The sequence below is a fragment of the Mirounga leonina genome, unplaced genomic scaffold (genome assembly GCF_011800145.1).
Source record: "Mirounga leonina isolate KUSES-001 unplaced genomic scaffold, KU_Mleo_1.0 Mir_94, whole genome shotgun sequence".
NCBI lineage: Eukaryota > Metazoa > Chordata > Mammalia > Carnivora > Phocidae > Mirounga > Mirounga leonina.
In genome coordinates this window covers 37513522-37539220 of record NW_023270855.1, presented here as the reverse complement: position 1 = coordinate 37539220, position 25699 = coordinate 37513522, and the positions used below count along the sequence as shown (strand labels likewise).

General features: G+C 50.7%; 1 protein-coding gene and 1 long non-coding RNA gene across 6 annotated transcripts in view; one reads left to right on the top strand and one right to left on the bottom strand.

The window, feature by feature from the left end:
• Window positions 1-25699, top strand: part of CACNA1D (calcium voltage-gated channel subunit alpha1 D) — a 296037-nt gene that overhangs the window by 222477 nt on the left and 47861 nt on the right. For all 3 annotated transcript variants that reach the window (XM_034998637.1, XM_034998638.1, XM_034998639.1), the window contains 11 exons: window positions 865-994; window positions 4551-4610; window positions 7253-7359; window positions 8934-9021; window positions 9646-9753; window positions 9841-9893; window positions 11292-11438; window positions 12953-13154; window positions 15160-15318; window positions 16654-16764; window positions 25082-25165. In XM_034998637.1, the coding sequence (XP_034854528.1) occupies window positions 865-994; window positions 4551-4610; window positions 7253-7359; window positions 8934-9021; window positions 9646-9753; window positions 9841-9893; window positions 11292-11438; window positions 12953-13154; window positions 15160-15318; window positions 16654-16764; window positions 25082-25165 (1249 nt within the window). The remainder of the gene's footprint in view (window positions 1-864; window positions 995-4550; window positions 4611-7252; window positions 7360-8933; window positions 9022-9645; window positions 9754-9840; window positions 9894-11291; window positions 11439-12952; window positions 13155-15159; window positions 15319-16653; window positions 16765-25081; window positions 25166-25699) is intronic.
• On the bottom strand, window positions 10016-13211 carry LOC118006054. 3 transcript variants are annotated; one of them, XR_004677929.1, is made up of 4 exons: window positions 12933-13174; window positions 11634-11801; window positions 11197-11434; window positions 10016-10801 (listed from the first exon to the last, which is right to left on the bottom strand). It is a non-coding gene; the product is annotated as an uncharacterized LOC118006054 (long non-coding RNA). The 3 variants fall into 3 exon arrangements; XR_004677927.1 differs by having other exon boundaries at window positions 10016-11434; window positions 12933-13211; XR_004677928.1 differs by having other exon boundaries at window positions 10016-11434; window positions 11634-12021; window positions 12933-13166.

Genomic DNA, 25699 nt, shown 5'->3' with positions numbered 1-25699 from the left:
CAGGACCCTGGGATCGAGCCCCACATCGGGCTCCCTGCTCCGCGAGGAGCCTGCTTCTCCCTCTGCCTGCCTCTCCCCCTGCTTGTGCGCTCTCTCTGTCAAATAAATAAATAAAATCTTAAAAAAACCAAAGCACTTATGACAGAATCTCCCCATAACAGGAGATTTTACCAAGCCCATCTACTAGTCATTTTCATACAACCAGGCTACAGTATAAGATTTTAACTTTTAATCTAAGTATAGTTGACATACAATATCATATTGGTTTCAGGCACACAACATAGTGATTTGACAAGTCTGTACATTACATGGTGCTCAGCGTGATAACGTGATTACAGTATTACTGGTGATATTCCCCATGCTGTACTTTTCATCCCCATGACTAGTTTATTTTCTGACTGCGTGTTTGTACCTCTGGATCCTCTTCACCCATTGCTCTCATTCTTGTGAGCTGTTGCAACGAGCTCTGCGCTTAGCTTCCTTCCTTAGGCGGGGATAGGAAGCTGCTGGGCTTCTCATGTCATAGGGGGAACTGTTACCGTCCAGCTGGATTGGAAATCTCCCTCAATTCTTACTAGCTGTGTCACCTTAAGAGATTTCAAATGCGTAAGCCTCAGTTTCTCCACTTGTGGCCGGACGATAATCCCCGATTTTAAGGACTTAATGGATGATGTCTCTGGGGAGCCCCCACACAGAGCCGTGGCACTGTGGGCCCTTGGGGTCTGCCTTCTGGGACTTTCCAGGGGCTCACAGTCCGGTGGCTCGGGTTGGCCAGGTGGGGGCGCAGGCAGCATAGCAAACCGCTGTCCTCTGCCTGACCTGTGACCGCCGAGGGCTGTGTCCATGCAGCAACTTTCCCCACAGGATCCGCGTGGGCTGCCACAAGCTCATCAACCACCACATCTTCACCAACCTCATCCTCGTCTTCATCATGCTGAGCAGCGCCGCCCTTGCCGCCGAGGACCCCATCCGCAGCCACTCCTTCCGGAACACTGTAAGCCACGGGGCAGGGACGGGCGGGCGGGTCTTTGGCTGGGAGGAGCACTGGTCTCTCTGGCAGGGGCCATCACTCAGGGCTAAAGGCTAGAGGCGGCCTCTCCTCGTTCACCTGGAGGCATCTGGTATTTCGGGACGTGTGTGCCAGGGGGGTTTTGTCTTAGCAGGACAAACCTGGTTTGAATCCTGTCCATGACACTTCCTTTCAAATACTCTGCAGTAACTTATAGTGCATTCAGGAGCCCCGCTTCTCCTTCTCTTTGTTCCTTGCTGCCAACATTTTCGTCCCTCTGTTCCCCTCCCTGGTCAAATTCATGTCCACACCTATCTTGAGATTGCTGCCCGCATCCAGCAGGAGAGAAAGTAGAAATGGAACCAGGTATGTCTCGTGCCCAGAAGCTCATATTTAGGGTTGGTAGGAAGATGTCTAGCTGACGCGGGCTGAAATTCACAGAGCCACTTGGTCTCATCACGGGGGGAAACACAAGTTGGGGGGGGGGCGATGGCGTGTGGAACCCCGTGGTGCAGTGGAGAGGAAGAACTGTGTTTTGGTGGGGCCAGGAGGCGGTTTTACAAAGAAAACAAGTCAGCAGTTTTCTGTTATCAGTTTTGTCCTTTAGGGAGGAGAGCACCCTTCCGCGGCATCTGTGCTGCTCAGAAATTGTACCCAAAATAGTTCTTGCCTGAGCTGTCCCATCTTAACAGTTCAGCTCATTCAGCACTGAGAACAATGCAGAGAGTGAGAACAATCCAAAGGTGACACAGCTTCAGAAGCCCCATAGTCTGTTGACTGCTTTGGCCTCGATACCGTAGTGCAGTTTCAGGTGGTTATCGGGAAACCCAGGAGAGGGAGGCCCCCAGGTATGCGAGGCCATCGGCATTCCTGCCTTGCCTGGTTCGTACCTCTCTGCGGTCATCAGATTTTTAGAGATTTGAGGATTAAAACAGATCCCCAGATCGGTGTCCCAGGATTTTGGTTGTGACCATCAAGCCTTGTGCTGTATCTTTTCATTTCCAGGGCTGTCGGTTTGCAGCCCAGCAACCCCAGTCTATCAGACTGATAAAATATGGGCACTCTGATTTGCAGATTTTAAAAGAACTTCCCTCCTAGGGCACATGTTGGTGTTGATGCAAAGACGAAGGCCCTGCACCCGTCCAAATCCGCACTCACAGATCAGGGCTTGTGCTAGAGACGCTGAGACTGTCTCTATCTCAATGTTCAGATGGAACGGAGATGTCGGTGTCCTTGAGCTCCATCATAGAAATGAAGCACGAGAGGAAGAAGCTGTTTGGAAAAAAATACCATTATTGACAGAGTAGGTCAGGAGCTAGTCTAGAACACAGACTGACAAGGAGTTAACTTACAGGGGGCCTCGTGTTCTTATTTTTTATTGTAATTACTTCCCTGTGAGCTTATTTCCCTGCCCTTTTTCCAAGAATGTTATTGTTCTTTTTAAACAGATGTACATATGTGTACATATATTGCTTGCAAAATACTATATAGTGTTTATTGTGGTAAGAATGCTTAACATGAGGGCGCCTGGGTGGCTCAGTTGGTTAAGCGACTGCCTTCGGCTCAGGTCATGATCCTGGAGTCCCGGGATCGAGTCCCGCATCAGGCTCCCTGCTCGGCGGGGAGTCTGCCTCTCCCTCTGACCCTCTTCCCTCTCGTGCTCTCTGTCTCTCATTCTCTCTCTCAAATAAATAAATAAAATCTTTAAAAAAAAAAAAAAGAATGCTTAACATGAGATCTGCTCTCTTGATAAATTAAGTGTATGAGTTAGCGTTCTTAACGGTAGGTAGTGTGTTGTAGAGCTGGTCTCCAGAAGTTACTCATCGTGCCTGACTGAAACTTTACCCCCGTTGAACATCTCCCCATTTCTCCCTCCCCCAGCCCCCGGCAGCCTCCGTTCTCCTTTCTGTCTAAGGGTTTGGCTACTTTAGATGCCCCCATGTAAGTGGACTCATGCAGTGCTTTCATTGTTGTTGTTATAAGCTTAGCTGAGTTATTAGTGAAAGAGGGCTGAATAAGGAAAGAACAGCTTGAACCTAGGAGCTCTGACCTCCAGCACCAAGTTGGATTGCTGGTGTGTGGGCGACAGTGTCTGTCTTGGCTACGTGGGTGCTCTCTACGTGAACGGTCCTGCTGTGACCTGGGATGGAGGAAGGGGCAGGGGCTTGCTGTGTGCTTTCATTGCCTGTCTAGAAACATAAATATACAAAAGGTGTCCAGCAAAATCTAGAAATCTCAAAACAGAAATGGTTGGGGCAATGAATACCCTCCGGAGAACTTCAGCTGAAGACAGTTGGCCTTTGCAGCAGGGGCCCTGTCCTTACTGTGGTGGAGCAATCAAGGACTCCCCTGGGCTGCATCCCAGACTTGAGTCACAGGACCCGGGGTTCTCGACTAGCATTCCACAGACCTCACTCCGCCCGACCCTTCCCTGGCATCCTCATCTGTTACCTGAAGGCAGTTGGTCTGGGGGGTCTCCATGGTCCCCTCGGCTCTGATCTCTTCAGTGCTTTCAAAGCCGTAGGGCATGGCTGTGAAGAAGAGCAGCAGCCAAGAGGATGGCAGCCGAGATGGCCTCTGCAAGTAGCAGAGCCTTGGCTACCATCTTTGTGGCACAGGGTTCCCTGTGAGTAGTCTCAGTCGAGCAGTCAGACTCCTGCCACTGGCGCCCCGCCCCCCCCGCCCTACCCACCTGCCCACCCCCATGGCTCTGAGAAGAAGCAGGGTGCCCAGAAGGGTTCCCTGAGCAGGACTCGGTTGGAGAGTAGATGGTATTTTCAGGAAATCTGATAAAGTAAGCTGGACTGATAATTCAAAGGCCAGGTCAATCTGTTCTTTGCTTGGGCCCAGCTGGGTAAAAACCAAACACAAACCCAGTGCCGGGAGAGAGCCGTGTTAGAAAAGAGCAGAGGCCAAGAGTTTTCTTTCCAAGTTACTTGTAAAGCAAAAGTACAAGTTTACTTGTAAAGTCAAACTCTTTCCTGACGACTTACCAGCCCTGCACCTCAGTGAAGGAAGGGCATTGTGACTCTCGGATGACATGGGCTGGAATCGGAGGGGGCACGTGGAAGCTTCTGGCCCCCACTGGATGCCACTCACACCTTCATTTACATTTCCCCACCAGTCCGAAGCCCAGCTAGATGACGCCCTATCCCATTCAGCCAAAAAGGCAGTTAAAAATCCAAGATAGTGTATAACACTCCAGTTTATCTGGTATCGCCAGTTTGTCAGTGTTGTGCTCTGATGAGCAAAGGTTGTGTTAATAAAGCACTTGTAGAAATGAGCCTTTGTCCGTCCGTGACACCAGACAGGGAAGAGAGTCTGCATGAGTGGTTGAAGGAGGTGAGCGTCCCCAGATGCTCTTCGTTGGTCACAAAGCTGAACCGTAACCGGCCGGGGGGGCGCACCTACCCCCAGAGCGGTGGGCCTGTCTCGGGAGGATGGGGGTCTGACTGCATGCGGGGGTTCTGCCCATGGGCGTGCAGCTGTCAGAATTTGTCCGGATGCCTGTGTCTCATGTCCACCATGTTGTACCTTGCAGATACTGGGTTACTTTGACTATGCTTTCACAGCCATCTTTACTGTTGAAATCCTGTTAAAGGTAATGGCTTTTTCATTGATCCTCACCTACTCTAAAGCAGCTGTAGCAATAATAGTTGCAATTCTTTGTTTACCTTCCAGATGCTAGGTTATGCAGATTATGTCTTCACTGGCACTTTTGCCTTTGAGATCGTTTTGAAGGTAACAGGTTCCACGGCCGTGTGTCTAAGGGGCCTGCTCCTGGGGGACACGTGGCCAAGAAGCGTGAAGTGCTTTTGACTATTTTTATTTTTTGTCTTCTGTGATCAAGCTACACTTTTTTTTTTTTTTTAAACCAAAGGACCTTTTTTTTTTTCCCTGTAACCATTCAACTTGTTTTTGCTGTTTCTTTTTAACCTTTCAATGCATGTAGGAGCTACTTTGGCTTCATCATAATGACTGGAAATTATTTTGCTCCTTCCTAAATATATCCTCTGAAATTTGTCATCTGATAACAGATACATCACTCTGTGTGAACCTTCTTCCACCTTTCCTGACTTCAAAGTCAGAGGAGAAGCATTTATCCTATGAAGGGAATGTATCTCCTTTCGTTTCTTTGACTGAATTGTTTTCAGTGGCCTGAAATAGTAACACACTATTTTCTTGCAATGGGATTTGCAAGATAACCCGGGTCTTTTTGTGTTAAGATATTTTATATCTGCTTTAATGGATGGGCTTAAATTTATGCAAACAGAAGGAACACCCTTTGGACGGGGCGCCCTAAATGTACCGCCCATGCATGAGCTCACACTTGCCATTGCTGCATGTGGTTTGTGGACTGAGTGTGATGGCCCCTGGGGCGAGCTCATTCCCTATGCACTCAGAAGTTTGGAGACCTGCAGCAGGCAGCTGAGGACACCGCCCCCCTCCACTTGCTAAGTGTCATGGGTCATTGCCGTACCGGGATAGCGTGACCCGTGACAAATGTCGGAGCAATCGTCTCCTCGTGGGGAGACAAGCTGTGAGATTTTCACCACAATTGTCTTTAAACCAACCATTTTGAGTTTTTATGTGTGCATCTCAGGGGAAAAAAATGTATTTTATGTTAGACTCCTGTGGAACTTGGGCTCTTTACAAAATCTTTTATAAAATAAAACCTCGCTGAACTTTGCCAGGGAATGGGGTACTTAGAGTTACTTTCTTTTTTTGTTGTTGTTTAGTGAAAACATCAGTGCAAAACCAACCAACCTCCACTTAAAACTTTGTTAAAAATCTAAAAATTCACATTCACTTTCCCGCCTTTAAACCATCAACTGGCTGACAGTTCTCAGTGAGAACCCTGCCAGGTTAGTGATTCTAGCAACGTCACCACGGTGAGGAGCACAGACACATAACGCACAGGGCTTGGGGGTCAAGGACACTCACCCCACCTCTACTTGATCCCGAGCTGCCCTTTTTTTGTAATTTGCCTTCTCCTCAAACTGAATGGGGGACACGCTCCACTTAGTCTGTTAACCTGGTTCATCGAGGTTTTATTTTACTTCCCACATTTTTTAGTGGTTAAATGAATGTAGTTATTCTTGGACTTTGGGGCAAATGAGATACAGAATTATTTAGAAGAAATTAAAAACAACTACTGCTTTTAAATTTCTGGATATTTACCTCAGTGACTTAAATCTTCCAAGTTATTCTTCATTCTAAAGAACGTGTTAGAGGGTGGAAAACAAGCTTAAAACCAGAAGGATTCAGCAAACACAGACTCGCCAAGAAGCATCTAGCATCAGAAGCAGCGGTTCCTGCTGGCCGTGGGAAGGCTGGGGAGGCTCTATGATGATTCGGTTGAATTGTACGGAATTGCCTTTTTTTTTGGTCAAGAACGGCAGTGTGTTGGCGATTTCATATGGTTCGGTGTAACAGTTTCCCGACTCCGGCCCTCTGTCCTGGACTCACCTGAGCCTTCTGCACTTTTTTTTTTTTTTTAATTCACAGTGAACTTGATATACTTCACTGTTTTTACTCTGGGAATTTCCTCACTAAAGTCCTTTTGCATTGCCGGTAGGCACCTCTCTGGAGCACCCATGGTGCGGGCTCTGGGTGCATGTGGCATGGGACTCCAGGGCAGGGAGACTGCCCAGGGGAGAGGCCTGTGCTGGCTTCCTGGCCACCCCTTGCACAGGCTGGATTCACTGGACCTGGAGGCACCGTTTAAACTGGGTGTCTCTCTGAGGACCATCGGCAGCAGACAGGGTGCTACCTGGTCTCTCTGAACAGAGCCTGGGAGCACTGGGCTCCAGTGCTTTCACTAATCCCACTGGGAAGGCCCACTGGGGAGACAGAGGCTCTCCTGGGCTCCTGGGGACCAGAGCCAGCGTGTTGTGGGCAGCCGAGTTATCTGGGCAGTGATGATATCCTGATGAGTGGGCCCATGTGGACCCTTCTGGGACAGGCTCTTTGGACCTGCCCATGCTGGATTCCTACACGCAGTTTGTCATTGCTGGTACGGAGTCTAGACTGGTCTCTTCTTCTAAAATGTATCTGAAATCAGCTGCCCCTTTTCCATTTTTGAACGAATATTCGGCTCAGCCCTGTTGGTATACATTTCTGGCTTCCTAATGCATGCTTGTTAGTAAAGTCATACTTTCCTCAAGGTTTTGTACAGAGCCCAGGTTTCTTTTCTTCTGAGAGAAAAAAATATCTGTAAATCACTCATGATTCTGTTTATAGATGGCGACTTTTGGAGCTTTCCTCCACAAAGGGGCTTTCTGCAGGAACTACTTCAATCTGCTGGATATGCTGGTTGTCGGGGTGTCCCTGGTATCATTTGGGATCCAGTAAGTATTCTGGGGTGGGTGTGGGCGTGTGGTCACAAGACTGTTGGGCAGGATGGTTAATGTGAGGAATTTTAACATAATTCATAAAGGCTAGGCATCATTTTGACAATTACATTTAATTATCTGGGAAACCTTGATTTGTGCACATGCTGGAAAGCGTTGGAAGGCAGCTATGCTCACCACTATACCACCAACGCGCCGGAAAGCATTGGGACAGTTCACACTTTCTCCTGTTTCTCCTCTCCATGCCTCCTGCCAGATTGGGCTTATTACTCTCTGTGATACTGACTCTCAACAGAGAAGTCTTGACTGGGAGAGAAGGAAGCCAGGTTCTAGTTCGGGTTCGTCCAGGATCTCAATCCTCATTCAGGGTTGGTGGCGGGGGTTGGGCTCCGGGGACCCTTTCAGCTTGGCTATTGAAGGCTACTTCCCTCGATCTCCAGGATATCTTAGCTGCCATGACCTCTTCCTCCCGGCTTCTACAATTTTCAGCTAGGAGGCGGTGGAGGCCATAAGTTAGGGCCCTAGGGATGCCCCAGTGGCACGGTGCCTGCTGGCTCTACCCGGGGGCCCGGGGCAGAGGCTCCAGTGGGAGCATCCCGCAGTGGCCTTGCTTCCCAGCTGACTTACAAGCACGTGCGCTCAGGTGCTGGCCATCAGTACCCCATATGAGAACACGTGCTCACCTACGACCTCTGAGCTCAAGTTCCATGGACAGGCTGCCTCCTCCTCAGAAGACCAAGGACCCCTGCCTGAGACAGCCCTCTGTGTTAGTCCTTACCTGCCACCACTGCCCGGAGGGAGGGAGCCAGGAGTTACAGCTGGAGGGGACATTCTCAGAGCATCTTTGCAGCTCCCATAAATTCCTGGCTGCACTGGCCCTCTCCCCCTGCAGCCCTTGCCTGTGTGCTGGCCCACCTGTGGGGCCGGTAAGCTGCATTCTCCTTCCTAGTGCTGCTCCCTCTGCCCGGAACCCCTTCCCCCTTAGGCTAGCTAACCTGCCCCTCCCCCCGGGACTCACCAGGCTGCCACCTCCCAGGCTCCCCTGGGATGTGCTCTCCTGGCAGCCTGTCGTCCTGCACCCCCTCCATTGTCCGTTCCCCTACACAGGTGGCGATTGCGTCTCTCCCACCCAACAGCAAACTCCTCCAAGGCTGGAGAAGCCCCACTCAGAGCAGGTCTCCCCGCTTAGAAAGCAAACCCCACCCCAAACAAAATCGCAGCCTAAAAGCCAAGTACTACCTAGCATTTACATCGAGTGAAAAGAACAAAGCGAATTCCTAACTCATGCCTCTGCTGCATTAACTGGGTACCCGAGTCAGGGCCTCTGTGAGTGCCCGTGGGCCTGGCCCAGGAAGGGCTCTGGAGTGTGCACAGGACGGGGAAAGACCCGACGTGTGTGTGTGTGTGTGTGTGTGTGTGTGTGTGTGTCTCTCTCTCTCTCTCTCTCTCTCACGGCAGGAGGTGAGCTCAGCTCCACACAGGCAGTGGTCCTGCAGTGAAGACCGCCTGAAATAATTTGAGTATTTTATTTGACTGTAATACACTGCCTTCGTTCTGTGCTCTTTCCTTAGATCCAGTGCCATCTCCGTTGTGAAGATTCTGAGGGTCTTAAGGGTCCTGCGGCCGCTCAGGGCGATCAACAGAGCGAAAGGACTTAAGGTTTGGGTTTCTGGCCTCCGGTCCAGACTACTTTGGTTGGGGGCCAGAGCTGGGCTGAGGCTTGATGGGTTTTACATTGTTATATGTTTGGAAAGGACATTTCTAACCAGCAACACTGCCTCTGGCAAGTGCTGAAAGCATTTTCCAAATGATTTTCTTTATCTTTGTTAATTTATTTTTCTTAACGTGATTACTGTTTATCACTTCTAAAAATTATTAATAATATTTCCTTGGGTTTATTTTGGTCTTTAAATCTCTTCTCATACAGGTCATATAAAAGGTCTGAGGTTTTGCATTTTCCTGAGTCCGTTTATGGGGGGCCAGGGTCCGTGTGGGCCAGGCAGTGCTGCACCCCCTAGCGTTTCTTTGGACTAAGCCGCTTATGAAGAGACCAGGGAGGGGCTGGTCCACAGGGGTGCTTCTCCCGGGTGACCATGATGCACCAGGGGTAGCTCCCCATAGATAACTACCTGAAAAACAAGTGCAAGGGAATGCAAATTTGGAAAATCATATAAAAATGCACATAAACATGAGAAAATCTTGGCCGGTGTTAGGTCACCCAGAGGCTGAAACCACAGAGGCAGGTAAACCTCCTCTGCCTTCCCCTGGCTCCTCTCTCCCCAGCACGTGGTCCAGTGTGTCTTCGTGGCCATCCGGACCATTGGCAACATCATGATCGTCACCACCCTTCTCCAGTTCATGTTCGCCTGCATCGGGGTCCAGTTGTTCAAGGTACGGGGAACGTGCCTTCTGGCATGAAGCCCAGCCGATCGCTTTGCAGGGAGCCTGCATTTGACTGCCTGTCTGTTTTATATGTAGGGAAAGTTCTATCGCTGTACAGATGAAGCCAAAAGTAACCCCGAAGAGTGCAGGTGAGTGTCCTGAATGCGAGAGTGGGGAATGAGGAAGAACAGATAGAAAAATTTCAAGGATCTGTTTGTGCTAACATTTTAGAAGTTTTCATCATGGACTGCAAGAAGCTTGTGTGCTCAGCTCATGGCTGGAGAGATAGAGGGAGATGATGGTGGTTTTATTTGAAGTGACATTCACATATCATAATAGTAATCATTTTAAACTGTGCAATTCAGTGGCATTTAGTACAATCACATTGTGGTACAAGCATGGCCGTGGTCTAGTTCCAAACCTTCGTCGCCCCCAAAAGAATGGATAAATGGCTTTTGATGTTTGCCATAGAGTCTCTAAATGGGGAGAGGGAGTGCACTAAAACCTAAAATAACAATTATGAACTGCCCCAGAGAGCCCTTCCCTCCAGCCACGTGGATAATTCTTCCCCACACCAGAACTCTGAAGCTCAACTCCCTGGCATTCAGGAGCTGGCTAGCCCCTTCCGACAGGTTCTCCAGGCTACCTTTCTCCCCCTGCTCCTGGCAGCCACATTTTGGGCATATTTTTCTTCACAAGAACAGACAGGGGAGAGACAAGGTGGGAAACACCTGTGTCTCTTATCCCAAGCTGTCCAGAACATGAAGGCAGGCACAAAACCACTGCCCAGAGTTGGAAGACCGTGTGGTAGTCCGTGTTTCCCCATCCTTTGGGGATGGCACCACTGAGGTCGGGCTGCTTGCACTGCTTGCGTGTATTTGGGCTTTCTCTCCACCAGAAGGTGCAGTCAGAGCATGCTGGCTGTGCGGTGACTGGTTGTGCACCTCCAGGGCCTCCATCCGTGCAGGTTGGGGGGAGCGGGGTGCGCCCCCTGCTGTTGAGCGGCATGGCAGCAGGCGGAAGACCCCTTCTCTTCTCTCACTAAGCCTCTGCTTTCCTGTGACATAAAGACATCGGCCCCTTTCCAGAAATGAAATTCAATGACAAATTCTGTGTACCAGAAATTACAGAATTATTTTAGAAAGAAAACTGGGAATATTGTTAGTACAGAACGAAGGATCTTGAGGACAACCAAAATGCAGTTAAGAGGATACCTGGGCTTGTTTCCCAGAGCTTCTAGAATTCCCCAGGCCAGAGCTTCTGATCCTTCAGTGTACACTCTGAGCCCCTTATATATGAGAGGTGTTGATCATTTGGTAGGTTTCATTTCTTATCAGGTGTATGCTGGCTGGCTGCCTAATTGTTCTGGAGGATGCTCATTAAACTAGTAGGTACTTGATTATTGGGACCTTAGAGTAGATTAAATGCACGGCAAGAGGAGGACAAACTCACATGGTGCTCAGCTGTAGGGCCTGGACGTGGGCTTGGGGCAGCTGTGACCGAGTGCATGTCAAGCCAGGACGACCCACACTTCCTTTCCTCTCTAGGGGGCTTTTCATCCTCTACAAGGATGGGGATGTTGATAACCCTGTGGTCCGTGAGAGGATCTGGCAAAATAGTGATTTCAACTTCGACAACGTCCTTTCTGCTATGATGGCGCTGTTCACGGTCTCCACGTTTGAGGGCTGGCCTGCGTAAGTACAGAGAACATCTTGAGAGTGTCCCAAGCCAGACAGCCATCCATCCATCCATCCATCCATCCATCCATCCATCCATCCATTCATTCCATCTTCATTCCTTGTTCAAACGTGTACCAGACATGGATGCCTGCCACCGTGCCATGTCTTTGACCCACTCACTCACTCATTCATAAGAGGTGCTTTTGGTACCTGCCTGATGCACTGTGCTGTGTTAAGCACTGTGGAAGAAATGCTTGTCTTGACATGTTCCTCCCTTTGAGGCCCAAACCGAGTCAGAGTCTCAGGCAGTTAGACCAGGCAGGAGGGTCTGTTGCATCAGAGATGTGCAGAGTAGGGTTCTGAAGAATGGCTAGGATTCTGATGAGTAAAGTTTAAAAAAAAAAAAATCCAGGAAGAAGGGAAAAGGTAGACTACAAAAGGAACGTCTCTTGCTCCTTTGTTACTCTGTGCTCGGATGCCCACGCCGGCTCCCGCCACCTGAACGTGCATGCGTGCACGGCTTCCAATGTCAAGTTGCCACGCCCAGAGCAACTGCAAAAGGTGGACAGGCTGGTTCTCCGGGGACTGGCAGAACTCTCTGGATGCACAGGAGAGTCGGAGTTACTGACAGGAGATCCTGTGCAGTGTGAGGATAGTTGGGTGGGGCTTGTTCATTAGGGAATTGGTCTGGGGAGCAGAGAGGCAGGAACGAGCCCCTTCACTCTGGGGGAGGAACTGGCTGCAGTCTTGGGTTTTCAGCAGTGTGCTTTAGTTAACCAGGGTGGCAGCCGAGGGGAAACCACTGGACTTGGGCCTTGGCGCTCGGAGCAATTGGGCTCGTCTCCTGGCTCTGCCCCCAAGGAGTGTGACTTTGGTCACTTAGATCCCTCTCTGAGCTTCCATGTGATGGGGATGACTGTAATGTCTGCTTTTCTAAATGGATGGGAAAGTGGCTAGCACAGTGCACCATGGGGTGGGTGCCTTGGCAGTGCTGAATCTACATCAATGTGGGGATAAATTTAACTTGGGGATGTTACAGTAATTCCCCCCCCCCGCCTCCTTTTGAGAGTTCTGCTTGGTGCATATTTAATTTCTGTGTATATTTCAGTTTGGGGAACCTCTCTTAGTTCTTTGGAAATCCCGGGTTGCTTGCTTATTCTCTTTGTTGGCATATGTACAGTTTTCAGTTCCACGAATGTCTTACACGTGGTGTCCTTCCTCTCTCCCGCCAGGAGAAAGGAGCATTGTTAAATAGCCGTGAAATCTTTTGTTTTTCAGCTCTCAAAATATCAATCCCCAAATGCATCTCAGGTGTTCCCTTTTCAGGGTGCTGGACCAACTGGGCCTAATGCCAGCCAAGGAGGGCGCCTCAGAGACCTGTGTGCATCCAGGGGCCGTGGGTGGGCTCCCGGGGAGGGCTCTGACAGGCAGGGCCCACGGAGGCGGTCAGAAGAGGCACCACCTCAGAAGAGGTTGGGCTGCTTGGGCTGAGTGGGGGACAGGACTCACCTGGTTCTTCTGTTCTCCAGGTTGCTGTATAAAGCCATCGACTCAAATGGAGAGAATGTGGGCCCCATCTACAACCACCGCGTGGAGATCTCCATCTTCTTCATCATCTACATCATCATCGTGGCTTTCTTCATGATGAACATCTTTGTGGGCTTCGTCATCGTCACATTTCAGGAGCAGGGAGAGAAAGAGTATAAGAACTGTGAGCTGGACAAAAATCAGGTTAAAGTCACACACTGTTTGGGCTTCTGTCCCTTGAGCAAGAGAGGAGTGGCTTGTCTTTTGCCAGCTTCCTCTACGCCCAGAGAAGGGCGTGCACCTGCTAGCTGTCCTGGGGCTCAGGCCCTGTTCACAGCACCCTTTCGGCCAGTTTGAGTCCTTGCTGGGAAGAGTGAGCTTCCCAGATACAGACTAGACCTTGTCATTGTGATCCACCCCACCCTGCAGATGAGAAGTCAAAGAACATTTAGGGTACCTTCTGTGGGTGTGACCGGCTAGTGATGGCTCAGAATCTTGGCAGGGGGATGTGGCCAGGGGCCAGAAAGTACCTGCTGCCCCTCCCACAGTCCTTATGGGGGATTGTGTCTGATGATCTCCTCAACCTCAGCACTATTGACGTTTTAGGCTAGATAATTCTTTGTTGTGCTTTTGTAGGATGTTCAGTAGAATCCCTTGCCCTATACCCCCTCGATTCCAGTAGCAACCCACTGCCCTGGGTTTTGACAACCAAAAGACCTCTCTGGACATTGCCTCATGTCCCCCGCTTGAAAAACCATTGACTTAGGAAGAAGTAACCTATCCTACTGCAGGGAAAGTTACTAATGTTAAACCTGGGTCCAAGATCGCACTGGTGTCACTCCCTCATAATCCACTGCCTTGTTCGAACCAATCTGGGAGCAGCAGGGGCCTTTGACTCTGATTGCACGAGGATGTGAGGGGGTCAGGAGCACTGCTCCTCTCTGGGCTTGCTCCCTTCTCTCTAGATTGAGGGCACCCAGGAGTTGTTGTTAGAGGCCCCTTCCTGTCCTAACAGATGGCGAGATGGAGAATCTGTTCTGGGAGTACCCCTGGGCCCTGGCTCGGTAGCACCCCTGTTTGATGATGACATAAGGAGTGGGGATCATCTGCCAGTCTGGGCTTCCGGAGGGGAAGTGGCTGTGGTGAGGCGGTCTGTCTTGGGCTGCAGCTGTGCCCACCGGGGCGGTGAGGGCAGGACCAGCTGGGCTTGTAGGAAGATGTTGCTTTGAGTTGTCAGGGCACCCCTTCAGATCCCATCAGTGTCAGCGGGAAGCCTGGCGCAGCTCTTCGTCGCCCCCACTGCCCCCACCTCCCAGCCCCCGGAAGAAGACTGTCAGGGCAAGGCCCAGGCTGGCCAGGGAGCAGAGCCTGAGCTACCGTTGTGTCATCTCCTGAGGTCCAGAACAGGTTCGAATTGGTGTGTGTTGGGTGGGTGGGTGGGGAGTCCCTGGACTCAGTGTGTGAGGTCACAGCAGGGCCAGATTTTGATCAGAGGGAGCCTGTCTGAAGTCAGAAGCTAGGGTCAAAGCAGGAGACTGGGAGTCAGTCTGGGTCCAGGAGCAAGTGGTGCCGTTGGCTGAGCCGAAGGGGCTGGAAGCTTCCGCTGGCCTGCAAAGGGTGGACCAGCCTCAGCCCCAGAGTGGGAAGGACAGTGCTCTGGCCATCGTGACTACCACAAGCTCCTGAGTCTCAGAAGGTCCCGGGGAGACACACAGCTAGTTCACCATTAGACACGTGTGGTTAATACCATCTGGCTCCCAAGAGGTGTCTCGTGTGGATCGAGTCTCAGGGAGTGAAACCAGGCCCTTGGGCTCTGGAGCCTTTCTGTGTCTCTCATTCCCTGGCTTCCTTTCCTCGAGGTGGCCCCAGGCAGAACTGCAGGCGTAACGCCCCGGCGTAGAGGAAAGGCAGGTCCTCGGGCAAGGCACTCGCCAGTCTGGACCTCTGTTTTAATAAGGAAAATGGAAGCACGCTGGGTGCTCCGCTTACCGCCCCCCCCGCCCCCGGGTTGGTGTGAGGATCCGATGAGCTGGCGGAGCTAGGGGCCTGTGGCTGGTGATTCCGTGTGGTGCCCATGGGGGTTGCTGTAGCGGCTTCCCCTGATCCACGGTCTCTCGTGGTGGGTGTGCCCCTTCAGAGCAGACGAGACCGGTGTCCTCGTCCCATGGGTGTGCTCAGGACCGCTCCTTGCTCTTTTCTGCCGTTGCAGCGTCAGTGTGTTGAATACGCCTTGAAAGCACGTCCCTTGCGGAGATACATCCCCAAAAACCCCTACCAGTACAAGTTCTGGTACGTGGTGAACTCCTCGCCTTTCGAATACATGATGTTTGTCCTCATCATGCTCAACACACTCTGCTTGGCCATGCAGGTAAAAATGGAGACAGCCGTGGGGATCACGTCTGGGCCTTCTGCACAGCCCCCTGCCCCAAATTCTGAGGGCGGAGTGCCGCCCCCTCACAAGAGAATGAGTGATTTTCTGATGAGTCTGGGCTGTAGTTTGGCCAGAGTCCCGTTCTGGCTGACAGTTCTCACGGTAGGCGTTTAAGGTGGCTCTTTTGTTTTAAGGGACTGCCTTTACAGCGTGACCATAGGTAACATTTCCATGGGGCCTGAGCCTGGCATTCAATTCTACAAACACTTAACTGGGGGCACCTGAGGCCAGGGAGCAGTTAAGGACTAAAGCTTGGTCTGTGTGGAGTGGGGCAGACGGGCGTTGCAATCCTGCCTTTACTCCTTACCAGCTGGGCAAGGCAATTTAAATCCCCTGATCCTTGCTTTCTTCACTGGCAAAATGGGAAATCTGTCATACCTATGTCAGAGGTAAGGTTTGCACTGGATAATTCACATCAGGCCCTAGGCGCTGGGCCCATCACAGAGTAAACACCCAGTGTTGAAAAACAAAACATAAGTCACATTCCTGTCTTCAAGGAGCTCTTAGAATGGTTAGAATGGTGGTGCAGAATCTTCCAGGTCATGGAGGAGAGTTTAGCCTGCAAAAGAGCTACTTCGTGACACCCTGGGGGCAAGGCATTGACTTCCTTCAGTTGGCCAAGTTGGTATTAACAGCGAGCATTTCCAGCAGTTATACTGTGAAGTAGATCCTGCCCTAGGACCAAAGCAAAGGCCAAGGTCTAGATCCGCTTTCCACACTGACTTTAAGAACTTAAGCAAATCAAACCAACTCCCAGTGCTGTCTGGAAAATGGGTCTAAAAGCCACCAGGGATACATTCTCTGGCATGTTTTTTAAATTTAAGAAGTCTTTATGAATGAGCAGGACCCCATGCTGATGTAGGGAAAAAGTGTGAGGTCAAGATGTTATTGCCTTTTATTGAAAGTGGACCTAAATGGCATCAAATTTATCCCCAACCAAATCCGGTCTTTAGTCATAGACATTTGGGTGGGTTCTGCCTTGTGCCTGGGTCAAGGCCCTGAATAGAAATCCTGCTGGGAGGAAGGGTGGGTTCCCTTCATTCTGAGCAGAGGAAATGGATGTCTTCCCCTTCATCTTCCAATCATCCTCATTCGTCAAGGCCCCCCTGTGCTTTGTGGTGAGTTAAACATGTGCTGTTGAAACCAGTGGAGGCTGCCTCCATTTCCAAGCAGAGGGTGGATGCCTGCAGGCAGCAGGGAGCTGGGGAGCCTCCTTTCGTGAGGCTGGCTGGGCCGGGCCCCTGAGAGCCATGCCTCTGCCTTTGTCCACAGCACTATGAGCAGTCCAAGATGTTTAATGACGCCATGGACATTCTGAACATGGTCTTCACTGGGGTGTTCACCGTCGAGATGGTTTTGAAAGTCATCGCGTTTAAACCTAAGGTGAGTCTCTGAGCCCACTTCTCAAAGGCTGTTGCTGAATCACTCCAGAGGAGCACACCCTTCCTGTTTGTCTTGTGTTACCGAGTGACGCCAAATTGTTGGGTCCGATAACTGGGTTATCACCTGAGAACGTTCAAATCTGATTAGGGCATCTGGGTACATATGGGAAAGCAAAACTACAAAACAAAACCTCATGAAAAGAATTCTGAGAAAAAGAAGAAGGGGGGACAGAATCGGGAATTTGTAGAATAGAGATGGTTTTGAAACCAGATTTTCTGTGTCTAGAAGAGCCTCTCACGCTGTCTCAGGGAAAGTGGCCTCGTTGCTCGGGCATTAGACAAACTGTTGGAACAGAACCCATCAGAAAGAATTCAGCCTTGATTTGACTCTTAGGTTTCCAGGAGAAAGACCTTGGTTTTATTTGTCCTTGGTCTACAGCCTCTTTTTCACCTTTTATGGAAAGTTCTACCATTTGGAGAGTGCTTACCATTTATTTGACTTAGAAAAATGTCGCTTGACTTTAAGACAAAACAAGACATGAAAGCTGTTAAACGCTGTTGGACTAGTCAGCATATCGTGTCGCCTTTGGGAGGGAGCGGATCCAGCCCCAGCGTTGTCAGTGTCTGGGGTGGAAGAGGCTGACAGAACAGTGTCTAAGAGCACACGAACTCTGGATCCAAACCCATACTCCCCACTTGCTGACGCGAGTGAGTTCCTTAACAGCTCTGTGCTGCATTTTCCTCGCCCGCAGAATGAAGACACTACCAGCCCTGTTTCACAAGGTGGTTGGGAGGGGTGAAGATTCACTATCTGTGCCATGCTTAGAAGAGTGCCTGGCATGTAGTAACATGCTGTCATGAGTCAGTACTCTGACCGTGACGGCCACCACCATCATCGTCAAGTCACGATGGCCCCCTTGTTCTAAAACTGTAGACGGAGGAGCAAATCCAGGCTGAGCTGGGGGACGTTGGACCCTCGGCTTATTTGCTAGCAAAGCCCCCAAACTCTCAGTATGAGGCAGTGACAGAATCCGGGGACCCGGTTGTTGGTTCGGCTGGGTGTAAGACACCTTATGCCTAAAACGCTGGTTTTACTGAGACTTGGATGATGATATGATGGTTTCACATACTCCATATTTCCTTGGAATTCTAATCCCAAACTGTTCCTTTCTTTAATTTGAATTAATTTTTATGCAATTTTTATCAGATCTTTGTGGACCAAAAAGAAAGGACACTTGTAAGTGATCACTTGGGGTGATTGCAGCGGGGTCAAATTTGGCACCTTATGCATGGCCAGATGTTATGTACTGTGACTTGTCCATATCTACATACATAAACATCTCCTCCTTTTTCAAATTCATCTTGATTTCCTTTGAGAGTTTTGGTTTGCTTCCCTGTCACCTTTACTTCTCTGAACAATAGTTGTTTGGGTTGATGAAAAAGGTTGCCAAGTAAGAACATCAAAAGGACTTGAGAGAGACAACACGGAACCTACCCACGGAACGTTTCTAGATCCCCTTGTCTTGTCTTCCCTTGCCTGGTGATTAAGCTCTGAAATGTTCAGAGCTTGCTCTGGGCTGAAGAGAAGACACACTCGCCCATGGCATGTGTGCGTGAGAGTGCGTGTGTGTCCGTGTGTGAATGTGCACCCACTAGCGGGCTCGTGCACCAAAGGGCTCGTACACTCCTCTGCCTAGTAAACCACTGATATCAAACCCAGGAGGAGGGTTTTGGTGGTATGTGATCAGACTGGTGATATCAGGAGGGAAATGAGTAGCTAATTTTTAATCAGTACTGATTAATCAGAGTTTTAAAATGAGTGATTTCCGCTAGAAGTGGTGCTGCTTTGTTGTTTTGCCCAGCAAGATATTTCCGTAGCATGAAACAGCAATAGGAGCATCTCTGTGCTTGAGGAGTGCTATTTCTGCACTCACCGAAGCCAGGATAGACAGATTTTGTGTTGAGGATGGGGAGAGAATCATTTCACCAAGAAATAAAGCCCTTCACGTATTGCATGGAGCACTGGGTGTTATACGCAAACAACGAATCATGGATCACTACATCAAAAACTAACTATGTAATGAATGGCGACTAACATGACATAATAAAATAAAATTTTAAAAAAAAGAAAGAAAGCCTTTCTTTAAATGCTCCCTGACTTTTCCTTGTTTTTCTCTTCTGGGTTGACAAAGCAAGCCCATGGGAGTAGGCTTTGACTAAGAAGCAGTGAGACCCCTCCTCTCTCATCAGAGAGGAATTCAGGCTGAGGAGCAAGGTCATAGAGGCTGCTGAAGGGAGAGTCTTCCAGGAGATGGCTGCATGGGACAGAGGGCCGCATGGGAACCCTAGCCCATGGGTCTCCTCTCAGGAAAGCCTTCGTCTCTGTGAGGAGTTGGTTACAGGGCCCCTTGGGGCAGTGTTCTCCACAGTGAGGGGCACACCTTCTAGGAAAACTTGCCAGCATCTGTCAGGAGAGATGGGGTTGCAGCTGTGCTGAGATTCAGATACAGAAAGTGAAGTTGGACAAAATCCTTCCTGATAGATGAGAAGGCACCGTGAGGAGGATGGGTTAAAAGAAGTTGGGAAACCTGACCGTGGGGACTTCTGTATTCAAGAACCTGCCAGAGAGGTGGGGCCTGCCAAGAGCACACATTTAGGGAGAAGTGGTTTGAGGACTCAGCAGGTCAGGTCATCCCGCCTCCATAAGCAGGGAGGGGAGGGGTTGAGGTAGAGAGGCAGAGGTAGGAAACCCAGAGCTGGGGAGCTGCCCTGGCCGGGGAATGAGGCTCACTGAATGGGAAGAGCTGTTCTGAGCATTGGTTCTAGGCAAGAGTGCAAGGTGGCAAGAAGCCGAAGAGCAGGATTAGGGGAAAGCAAGGAGGCGGTTGAGTGTATTAACATCTACTCCCCAAGGGAAAACCCACCATCTGGCATTGACCTTGCATACTCTAGATTGTGCTTTAACTTGGAGGTGACTGTGCCATCCTAGGCTTTTAAAAGGGAGGTCCTAACTGAAGTAAGATAAGCCCACTTCCCTGGCCTTTCCCTCTGGTACTCCCAGGGGAAGCCATGGGACGTGTCCAATGAATTCTCTTGCTTCAAGGAGGAAACTGAAGAAGAAGGGCCTTCCCCAAAGTACTGGCTCCTGCAGGAATAAAGAGCAGTTCCAATTTGCTGGGGCTCCCTCTTTGTGCTTCCAGATGTCGCCTGCCTTTGTCCAGCACGTACCCGAGGCCAGCTTAGCTGCCTCGGCCGCGGGCTTTTCCCCGAAGAGCCACACTTGGTTCCCAGGTCTGCATTTTGACCTTGGTTCTACCTCGAAAGTGACAAATTTGTACTCCTGGTCACTTGGGCTTGGGGGAAGTAAAGGCTAGTTGGGTTTGGGGGAAGAGGAGAGTATTGTGGTGCTGTTCTCCTATCCCGGTGCAGAGCCGCCGCACCGTGGACACCAGCATTGGTGCCACCAGCCTCCTGGGACGGCATTCCCTGTCCCAGGGCCCCTGGCAGGAATGCAGGTTCTTAACAAAGTGTTAACGATCTCTTTGGAGGACACCCTCCATCTCCTAGGAAGAACATTTGATAGTCTTTACAGTTTGTCAGTGACCGCATCTCTTTTAGGTGATCTGTTTTAATGCCAAATAATACTTGAGACCAAACATTCTTCTCCTTAGCTAGAACGTTGTGCCAGACCTTGTGGGCTCAGCCTGTGTCTTTGATGTCACAGCTTCTCAGGGTGTTCTCCTGGTCCCCTTCTCCCGTGGTAAATGCCTTACAGGCCCAGAGCTTCTCAGGCCATCCATGTCATCCAGACCTCCTGCCCCTCCTTTCCCTGGACTGCTAAATTTCCCCCGTCCCACAACCCTGCCCAGCCCCTCTCTGCTCATCTTCCACAGCAAAACTCTAGTACCAGCCACCTGTTGCCTGAGAAAAACAAACAAACAAACCACACCTTAGAATTTTCTTAGTTTCATGTTCAAAGTCCTCCATCAAACCTTGGCCCATTTGCACTTCCGCCTTGCTTCCCCTGTCATTCCTTCTACACTCCCCATCCCTAGCTGTTAACAAGCCAGGCCTTTCCATGGCATGGGCTTCTGTATATGAAAACCCTTTTGCCTTGTTATTGCCTGAGGTCCGTCTGAAATGTGGGTTTCTCTGTGACATCCTCCCTACCAGCTCGGCCAAAGTCTGTTCTTCCCTTCACCTGCGTGTCCACTAGATGCTTACTGGGCGATGTCATGATCAATACTTCTTTGGATCTCTCTGTTAACTGCTGAGAGGCTGCTCGAGGTCACAGGCTGGGTCTCCTGCGTCCCACACAATGCCTGCTCTGTGCTGGCCGCTCATTAAGGATGGGTGGAATGAAGAAAGGCATAAACAGATGAGCCTGTAGGTGCAGCCTCTTGACATGAGATGGTATGCAGGGTACTTTCTGTCACAGGATATTTGATCGGAGTAGAGTGGCCAAAGGTGAATGCTTTCCGGTAAGCCCCCACTTGACCTCTGGAAAGGCTTGTGGTATTTAGAAAGCTGTCAGTTATGGTGTCTGCAGAAATCTGGTACTGTGGGTCATCTCTTGGGTCCAGCACTGCCCAAATAGTCCCCGGCAGAAATTGCTGAGTGACCTGGCTGCCGTGATAAACCCCAAAAGCGGGTGATTTGTGTGGGCTCCTTCAGATCTGCAGATGAGAGGGACTCCAGGCAGCAAAAAGAACCCAGACTCGGGTTGCTTCTCTTGTTTCTGTTCCACACACGTTACCCCCCCAACACGTTACCCCCTCCACACACACACACATGTGCCACACCTGTGTGCTATATCCCGGCTGGAGTTCCAGCTCTGCTCCCAGGAGCCCACAGTCAGGAGCGACGTGGACACTGACAGACTCTCAGAGTTCTTGGAAGTCTTGAAAGTTCCTGGCCCTAATGCCCACATGAGTCTGCTTTATGATTTAAAATTTCTGAGTCAGACATGTTTCTGAATAATAGAGATTATCACATGTGGCTGACTTGCTTGGTCTTTCCAAGTCAGTAGGACTAGACAAAAAATAAGAGTTGATTCTGGCTGAGTGCTAGGGACTGCTGGTTCCACTTGAGGGGCCCTGGCCTGGGCATTCAGTGTCAGGAGAACCTGTCATTTTTGTCCAAGAGAAGAGGGCACAGGGATGGGTCCTCTGCCAGAAGCCCTTTGTCTCATCTTTTGGTTGCCCAGACACTGTGGTGATGTTGGTGGGAAAAGGGTGGGGGACTGAGTCCTGCTCATTCGACAGTGATTTGATCACATAGGAGGCTACTAAACAGGGAATCAGATGTGGGGAGAAAGAGAGCCTGGCAATTTCTGCCTCCGCTGGCCCCCTGGCATAGCCACCTTGTCTGAGCTTGTGATTCCAGCCACCTGCATCAGCTCGAGCCTCCCGTTGTCTGCATTAGGGGTAGGTACCTTCAGTCCAGGAGTCTCTAAGACTTGGGCACAATTTGTGAGTGTGTGGGATCTTCTGAAGAGAGTTGATGAGATTGCCAAAATGTTCCAGGACCCCAAATGGGAAACCCCTATTGCATTGGTTTAAGGTGATTTCATGTACCACAGTGGCCAGAATGGGCCAGTTGGAGGATAGTGTGTAGGCCAATGGGAATGATTCAGAGGTAAGTACTGATAATTCTGGAAAAGCAGGGGAGGAGCTGTTCAGGAATAAAGTCCAAAGTAGGTGTGCAGGTGGTGGCCTTGGCCTCAGGTGAAGAGCCTACTGTAGTGGGAGGAGTAGCACGTGGGGTACAGCTATGGGCGGGGGCTGGTCCTGTGCCCGGACAGGAGAGGAGGAGGAACTCGGGGTCTTCAGCTGCTCTCCATACCCCGGAGGCCTGACTGTTATGGGCACCCAGCTGTCTCAGTGAGGCATCGGCTCCTCTTGAGGGGAGATGGGAATGATCACCATACTGTCCTTAGCTTTGGTGATGCTCTTAAATCCAGGAAGGGAAGGCTCTGGTCCTCAGAGTAGCTTGTGGCACGGCTGCTGGTCAAATGCCTGTTTGTTACCTATTCACACAATGTAAATAAGGGTCCCCAGCACCCCCACAGCAGCGCTTAGCACTTGACCCAAGTGACTTTTGTGTTAGGAGGTCTTCTCTGTGAAGGAAACAGTGCGCTCCTTTGAGTCCAGGCGCAAGCTCTTTGTGTCCTGGCCGGCCAGCGTGACCAGCATGCTCAGTGGCTCTAGTCTAGTCCTCAGAGTGGCTGGCCTTGCCCCAGTCTGCCAGCCAAGAATCACGGAGCACTGGGAAGAAAAGCTAGAAGGTGCAAAACGTGGTGTTCATTAAGACTTGTCCTATTAGACTTGTGTACACAGGTCGGCAGGGTTGGTGCAGGCAGAGTCCGTTTGTTTACTCTTTGGAGGCCTGAGATGAGGGGTCTGGGAGGATGCCAGTCAGTGAGGCAACGTGTGACAGAGGAGGGGAAGGGAGAGGTGAAGAGTGGGTGAGAGGTCATGGCAGATTGGGTGGGAAAATCTTACATCATTTAAGATGAAATTTTTAAAAGTCCAGGCCATCAATTAGTGTCATAGCTCCCCCATAATTGTACTTGGAGTGCGTGATCAACAGTAACTAGAACAAACAGCCCACTCCAGTTATTAGGATGGCCAGCACGTGCACACTTTCTATTGTGTCATCGAAGGCTAGGGCTCTGCAGTGGCTTTCTTGGGGCCTGCATGTGATCACAAGTTGATGGGACCTGAAACTTCAAAGTACCTTCTGTTCTGGTTTTCTTTATCCTCACTAAGTGTACTCAGTTGTAACCATGCTTGGCCCCTTTTTATATATTTCAGACCTGGATTTTTTTTTTTTTAATTTCCAAAACATGTTCTGACTTTTTGAAAAGACAGTTGATTTTCAGATAGAGTCATCGACCATGCAACCAGAAGCCTCTATGCGTAGTGCCCACCCCCACCGCTCTGACCAAGAGTTTCCAGAGGCTGTCAGGAGACAGCAGGCACGAATTTAGCCCCTACTGTGCTGAGCCCTCAAGAGCACATACATAAAATGTATGCCACATAGATATACACGGATTTATAAGTCACAGGGACATCGTGCCTTCATGCTTGTTGCAAGATAGGATCTGGATGATGGTAGGATGCTAGGTCAGTGGAAGAAAGAGACATTGCAGTGTGTGGAGCAATGGGATCAAGGCTCTGGGGTAGATAGTGGGGCTAGTGGAGGAGGGGACGGAAGAATCAGCACGGTACTCATCCTCAGGGGGCTTTCAGTGGGTTAAAGCTGCAGACAAAGACCCCAAATTCAGTGATGAGGACATGTGAGAGGCAGAGCAGAGATCAGGAGGATCTGAAAAGGTCCCTTCAAGGAGCTGGCATTTGGTCTGACCTTGAAGGAGGAAGTGGATTTGGGCAGAGTCTGTGTGGAGAGGGCTGGGATTGCTGTTGCAGCTGAGAGAGGGGGAAGAACCTGTTAGTGCTTCTGAGGGATGGCAAGGAGTCCTCCTAGCCTGGAGGGTGGAGAGAGAAGGGAGGAGAGCTGGGGTACAAGGAGGATTCTCTCGAGGCCAACGGGAGCCTTAGTGCATCATCACCCTTGACGGCGCTTTTCCCTTGTTAAGACCTGTGTGGGCTCCCTACACAACCCCCTTCCCCACAGACTGCAGTGAATCCCCCCCCGCCCCGCAACTCTGTGCCCTGGACTGCGTGCCTCACTGTGCCTCTGTCCCAGTGAGGCCAAGGGCTCTGTGAGGACAGAGCACACCTTTCATAATCCTTGCACTGGTGAGGAGCCGGAGGAGTTACTGATTTAAGAGCACAGAAAGAAGAACGTGTGAAAGGCTGGTCACAGTGCTCTTCAATTGGGGGAAGAGAAAAGACTTGGGGAAGGAGTAGGGGCAGGGCCTGCTGACTCTTCTGTGTAAGGGTTGCAAACTTAGCAGGGTCGCGCACCCTCCTGTGACGGTTTGAAGTTGTGGCCCCAGTTGCACGGGCAGGGTTTTCGGAGGCCCCTCGGCCCTGCACAAACCCCGCTTGGTCTGGGGCCGCTCGGGGCCATGGGTCTGCACGGCGCATGCGTGCGTGCGTGCGTGTGTGCGTGCGCTGTGCCTGCGTGCGTGTGCGTGCGTGCGTGCGTGCGCGCCCTCTCTCACACATGCAGGTGCACCCCAGCCTGTGTCCCTTTCCGCCCCTGGACGGTACTGTTGCCTCCCTTTGGCTCTCCCACCCCACCTGGTTGCCATGGGTACGGCGGGGCATCCGACACGTCCCCGTATGATCCGTGTGGCGTTTCCATTCCCACGTGCTCATAAACGTCTGCCCCCTGCCTGCTCTGTCCAGGGGTATTTTAGTGACGCCTGGAACACGTTTGACTCCCTCATCGTAATCGGCAGCATTATAGACGTGGCCCTCAGCGAAGCCGACGTGAGTATGCGCCCGCCGCGGCCGCCCGCCTCGTGTCCTCTCTCTGTCTGCACATTCCGCTCCCCGCCCCGCACTGGCATCACCTGGACAAGTCACAGGCCCCAACCTCACTGGATCTAAAACCAGGAATTTCCTCACGAGAGCTTGGACAAGAGGCTTGTGAGGGTCGAGCTTTCCCCCAGGCCTTCGCAGACTCAGAGCACCTTTCGGAGGGCCGGCTCGGGCGGCGTTTCCTGAGCCGCTGGTAGGCAGGGCAAGACAGGCGTCTCTCACCGTGTTTATTTGCTGTGTCAGCGGCAGCACCCAAAGTGACGTACCTGTAACGTGTTTGTTTTAGAGTGATCTTTTTTTCAAGTAGCCGGGTGGCATACTGCTAGAATGTTCCCTTTTTATAACACTGTCCTTTTCTTCTTTTTTCCTGTGGTGCTTCCTCTCCTCTGTGGCTTCTGAATGCTTGCCCTAACAGCACTATTTCACTGATGCATGGAACACTTTTGATGCCTTAATTGTTGTTGGTAGCGTCGTTGATATTGC